Here is a 6115-nt window from a genome sequence, read left to right on the forward strand (position 1 = left end):
AGACCATTTCGACGGCCACCTGCTTCTTCTAGTTCAGTGAATGTCTCTCTTCCTCTGCTTCCAAATTGCGGTGCCGAGCGTGATTTTGTTTATCAAGAGAGGACTTTACTTTTCAATTGCCTACTTTGACCAAAATAGCACTTGTTGGCAAGAGTTATTTTCCGTTCGATTTCTAAGCTGTGATTATTTTATTGTTGCTGTAAATGCCTTTTTTATAACATATTTATTAAAACACCAATAAATTACCAAACACAATATACCCATGATTCTCATCTGCCTCCGTCACTGCCTACGTACTTATCGATAGGCATATATGACAGTGAAATAAGACCCAGCTCCTTTTAGAATCTGAAATAAATAGCAAATATTAATTTATTTATTCAAGCGAATTAGAAGCCATTCTTTTCTAACTCACTGATACCACAACAGTATAATTAACATAGAAAAAGTTAAGGCCACTCAATTTGAAAGGATTACTATTCAAATGTATTGCCAATGCCATAAGTTTCATTATCTTTGCATTCTCTTTACTATCAGTTGAGTGAAATATTATATCTTCCCATTCACAACAATAATATGAAGTGCTTAAATCATTTGTCTGTATATAAAAAAAAAAAACACAAATGGATTAAACAAAACAAAAATATTTCAAAAACCCCTTCACCACAAACATACCGTAGTAGACAATGTAGTACCAAGACGACCAAAGATAAGCAATTCAACAATTTTACCAATTATCCAACAAGTAAATCTGATATTAGTAGTAGTGAAGCCAAGCTAGAATAAATTTATTATTAGAGTAAAGTTGTGCATGAGGTAAATATAATAGAACAAGATAAGTCGTAGTCAGCAACACCGATAGTCCAACACTTTTTGTACTACATTTGTTCATAAATTTGTTTTTGTAAATTGCGTTACCTTAATACCAAATATTTGTACTATTTTTCGTCATCATTCCCAACCCAATCACCTATCTCACTCAAAACTCTAACTCACCGTAGCTGTCAAAAATCCCAAAACACACAACAAAGTCGCACTCAAAGCCATCATAATGAATATACGAAACGAGTACTGACTCTGTAAAGATTCAGCAAAATTATTCAATTCCAAATTTCTGCGTATTATATCAACTAAAGCTAAACGAAAACGTTGAGTTAACGGAATATTATCCTCTTCAGTGTGGGCGTTATGAGCAGCAATGGCTTCTTTCGAAATTTTACGTAAATCGCTTAACAACAACAAATAACGTGCATTCAAATGCAACACCTGCATTGCCAACATATTGGATTCAGCAACTAAGGGACCAACTACAGCAATACCAGTCCATATATACATAGCAAGCAATGTAAAATAACGTAGCCATGAAGCGGCATAATCAAATTTATATGCAGATGGAAAGGGAAGAAGACGTTCACCCTCCAACAAGCCTCTAACTGGAACATAAATATAGGTCACGAGCGTCATTATATAGGTGAAGGTAGAATATTTAGTTGGTAGTTGTAGACGACGTATTTGCTCAAAAAGTTCGGGCTGCCATGATCTGAAATGTAAGAAAAAGAATGTGAAAAGTAAGAATTTGAGTGAAGTCACGTTGTACAATGCCTAGAGGTTAACAGCTGAATATGTAGGCGTGGCTTTCAGTTTATATACAAATTGAAGTATGAAGCATGGACCATGAACGGATAGATTTGTTATAGGCGTGTTTTCTTGACGAGTTTCTTCAGACGAGTTATCAATTTATTATCGAAAAGTTATTTTTTTATCGAAGAATTATAGATATGATATGAAAAAGTTATCGAAAAGCTATCGAAAATGAATTGATTTGTTATTGGCATTTTGGTATCGGCACGTTATCGAATATTTGTTATTGCAATGAAATCATTTTTTTATCAAAAAGTAATCGATTTATTATCGAAAGTTATAGCCACCAATTTGTTATGGAAAATATGTCGACTTTTATCAAAAAATGTTAAATTTTGTATCGAATTTTTATCAAAGAGTTATTGTTGGTCAAAATTTTGAAATTACCTCAAAATAATCGGGTTTAACTGATCAAGTTCTGCTGAACACGCCGATTGTATTCCACACACCTTGAAATAATAAAACAGTATATATGTAGCAAATTGGCGGCCGTCGTTGTGTCGTGATAGCGTGCTCCGACTACCACAACGAAGACCCTGGGTTCGAGGCCCAGAAAAACAACATGACAAATTTAGAAATAAGTTTTTTCAATTCGCAAAAAAGTTTTTCTAACGGGGTGACCCCTTGGCAGTGATTTGGTTAACACTTCAAGTGTATTTCTGGAATGAAAAAATTCTCATTGAAAATTCATCTGCTTGGCAGCTGCCGTTTGGAGTTGGCGTGAAACATGTAGATGCCGTAACGCCAAATTGTAGGCTAAATTAAAAGGAGCACGGCGCAAAGCGTGGCAAGAAGCTTGGCCGTTCATCTCTTAGGAGATAAACTCGTCTTGTATTCTCTTATGAGATTATCGGGTCTTGTATTTTTTCTTCATAAGTACGAAAGTGTGTTTAAAAGAAATTATAACAAAAAAGCAAGAGATAAATTACAAAGCTTGCAGGGGCGCATTCAATTGGCTGAGTTAGAGGTGGAAATTAAAGTCAGCGTCATGCTCTATCACAAGGAACTATCCATGACGCACGGTGTAGGGGGGTCGAAAAGCATTATAAGCTTCACGAAATTTTTGGGTGGTCCCAAAGCTATGAAGATAGTGCATGTGGTATCTCTCAAACAAATCGACATTTAATATTGCACATTGCGAATTTAGGAAATTTGGTATAGCTGCACATTTAATTGAATACTTACCAATTCGAAGTGAAAATTAAATATATATTTTCCAAAATATACAGTTCAAAAACAAATTAGCAAAGTATATACATACATATGTTGAACAACTCGCCGCGTATATAAAAATATTAAAAAAATTCTAAATATATTTCATACTTACTTTTCAACATAGATCCGCTTATAGAACTCATCCCAATGTTTACGAAAGCCATTACGCTTAAATATCATGTTGTATGTACGTAACATCATTTCAAGTAAAATAAGCAGCGGTGCTAATGCAATACAGGCAAAGCTCATATCATCCCCGCTAGCCAGCACACCCAGAAATTCTCCATATGACACCATGCACTCCGATATAAATTGAAATAAAATTATGATCAACTCAATAATTAAATGTGTTTTTGAAACATTTTCAGCCAATGGCCAACAACATGAACCAAAGAAGCAATAAAGTTGCCAATCGATGGGTGGATATTGGCCGTTGGGTAGTTTTGGTTTATGATAACCCGATGGCAGATAGCGCATGTTGTCAGACATTTGATAAGTTGATTGTGGGCAGCTTTTGGGTTTGTGATCTTCTTCACTTCTGCTGTTTTTGTTGAAATTTTCTTTATAAAAACATTCTTCAGAAGCTTTTACTGTTTGTAGTTTTAGAATACTGTTAACGTAAGTAAATAAAAATAATTTAAAAAAAAATAAATGTAAGGCGCGATAACCTCCGAAGAGATCTAAGGCCGAGCTTCTCTTCCAATTTGCGTCGTGCTCCTATTGATTTTCCCTACAAATCGGCCGGACGGGACCTACATGTTTTATGCCGACTCCGAACGGCATCTGCAAGGCAGATGAGTTTTCACTGAGAGCTTTTCATGGCAGAAATACACCCGGAGCGCTTGCCAAACACTGCCGAGGGGCGACCCCGCTTAGAAAAATTTTCTTCTAATTGAAAAACCTTATTTCTAAAATTTTGATGTTGCTTTGCCCGGAGTGTGAACCCAGGGCATACGGTGTGGTAGGCGGAGCACGCTACCATCACACCACGGTGGCCACAAATAATTTAGTTTTCTATTAACAGTAACAAAAGTCGATTAAGACTTCTTGATTTCATAATGTTGTATATTTGGCAAACTGTTTAGAGCTCTCAACAACAAGTTTTTTAGAAATATATATCTTTTCTGATCCCGTAGCCTTTCTAATTTTTGCCTGCCTCTGGTACACCAAAGCTTCAGTAAATTTTAAAACATGCTAACTGTGCTTTATGAGTCATTCATTTCCTGTAGAAAAAATTTCTCGCAGCTTATTTAATTCAAGACCACAATACTCCTAAAACCAATAATAAGTTATTAAGTCCATTCTTTTTAACACTCATATTCTTTTATTTCGTTTACATTTGTTTCAATCCTAATTCTTGCACTGGTTGTACTATTCAACTTCTTACTCTATCTAAATCTTCTACTACAAACTACTTTTTCTATGAGTTTGTTATGTCCAGCTCGGCAGTATGAAAGCTCTTTAGCACTACTAACAGCACAATTCAATAAAAAACTTTATCCAGTCACACACCTTTTAACTTTCCTCTTCACATATCAGCTCGATATGATTCGAAGATTGTTCACTTTAAGCGGAAAATCATCAATCAGTCGCTTTTATAGCCCATTTCATCACTTCACGGAAACTTTTTTACACACCACCAAACACAACGTACATACATGCATTCACGTATGCATTTGAGTATGGGTGTATTAGTGTGTGAATATCAACTGCATTTATGCATGAGCATTTGACCATTCTATTGTTAACTTTAGTCAGAGGTAACTTGAGCCAAACAATAATTAAAAGTTTTACCAAACAACTTAATTGACCTGTCTTTGTAAGTGTGTGTGTACGAGTGTGTGTGTGAATCGAAAATATGCTTGTCCAAAAGTTTTGCACACCATTCCTTCCAACATTATCTCTTAGCCAACTGTTTGTGAACCCCTCTTTTACCTCAATATGACGAGCTCAATTGCGAGCAACAGCGGAATCGTAAGACGAGTTTTATTGATTGATAAGCTTCGCAGGAAGGAAAAGGAGAAGAGAATATTGTCATAATTTTTTCGTAAAAGGATTAGTTTTCAAATTAGCCTTGAGAATTTGCATGCGAATAAAAGATGATAATTAGTTAGAATAAATTAAATATGCAGGGTAGTGCGAAATTGGACGACCATGTAACTCAGGTGCCCAAAAACTAGAGCCTTATTTCAATTGTAACTTAGGAAATTTTTGGAAGTTTTTTGTTCCACGAGTAATGGATCAGCAAGTTCTACGTATAGGAGTGGCTCTGGTAGTAACTCCATTTCTTCGCTGGGTCCGCTCACAAATTTTCATCTTCAAAATAGCTTCTTGCATCTGGAATCTCATCGGAAGGTGTCGAGCATAGCCCTTTACCACAATAGTAGATTTGCCTCGTCCGCTGGAAAGGATGTAGTGAGGAACACCGTACTCTTACGATTGTATCCAATGCAAAGTTTTGTTGCGTTGATCGGAGTAATCTAAGCTAGTTCTCAACATATCGCCGTCAACATCGAAATTTCTTTAAATCTCCGCCACCTCCAACAACGGCAGCAGTATTGCTAAGCAAGCCATACCATATATCCGCTTTTGTTGAAAGTATTGAAACAATTACCAAGTTTTTCCCCGTACCACATGTACATCCTAAACCAAAAAATAATACATGTCGTCTGATCAGTACACCTCAGCCTCGAACACTGCTATTCTCCTCGTAGATATGAGCTCAGTAACGGCAGCCCACAACGGATCGTGCTGTCAAACCACACATTCAATAACAGAGTTTACCTCTGTACCAGCTTCGGAGTACTCAGTTCAAGGTTTGAGATAAAACCCTGCTAGCCCTATACCAATAAGTCGTAAGCAGCCGTCGCTCTTCCAAATTCTTCAATGCAAATGGGAAAATGAGGGTGAAAGGTGTCCATTTTGGACACCATGAAAAGTTCTGCCCCCACACACGCACGCACTTACGTTTTAATGTATTGTCTTCCGTTTCTTCTTTTAAATTAATAAAATCCGTAAAGTTTTTAAATATAGGTTTTCTTTATTTAAACATTTAATTCTTTAACACCTTTACTAACTTAGTTTTAGTTTAGTTTTACTCAGGTATATTTTAAGTTTTCAATTAATAACTTACGCGGCGGTCGGTTCACATCAAACTGTTTTTAAGGTGGCCGGCTCAATTCAAAACCGTAAATGTACCAACGCTGAGTTGCCATTTTTCTTGACATCGCTGAATGCAATTGGCACTGCTGTTCAGCAA

At 36.2% G+C, this 6115-nt stretch overlaps 1 protein-coding gene across 1 annotated transcript; it reads right to left on the reverse strand.

The window, feature by feature from the left end:
- Positions 1-297: 297 nt before the first annotated feature.
- Positions 298-3913, reverse strand: LOC137246199 (odorant receptor 74a-like). The gene is made up of 6 exons (XM_067777284.1): positions 3875-3913; positions 2969-3333; positions 997-1540; positions 676-777; positions 416-598; positions 298-348 (listed from the first exon to the last, which is right to left on the reverse strand). The coding sequence occupies exons 1-6, from the start codon at positions 3911-3913 to the stop codon at positions 298-300; spliced, it is 1284 nt and encodes a 427-aa protein (XP_067633385.1).
- Positions 3914-6115: the final 2202 nt, after the last annotated feature.

The sequence above is a fragment of the Eurosta solidaginis genome, chromosome 3 (assembly GCF_040869045.1).
Source record: "Eurosta solidaginis isolate ZX-2024a chromosome 3, ASM4086904v1, whole genome shotgun sequence".
NCBI lineage: Eukaryota > Metazoa > Arthropoda > Insecta > Diptera > Tephritidae > Eurosta > Eurosta solidaginis.

What these genes read in the sequence shown, in the direction of transcription:
- LOC137246199 (XM_067777284.1), bottom strand. Translation starts at nt 3,913, where the DNA reads ATGAAATCAAGAAGTCTTAATCGACTTTTGTTACTGTTA. An exon ending in ATCGACTTTTGTTACTGTTA is followed by an intron (nt 3,334 to 3,874) that starts ATAGAAAACTAA and finishes ATGTCTGACAAC; the next exon opens with ATGCGCTATCTGCCATCGGG. An exon ending in AAGCGGATCTATGTTGAAAA is followed by an intron (nt 1,541 to 2,968) that starts GTAAGTATGAAA and finishes CTTACATTTCAG; the next exon opens with ATCATGGCAGCCCGAACTTT.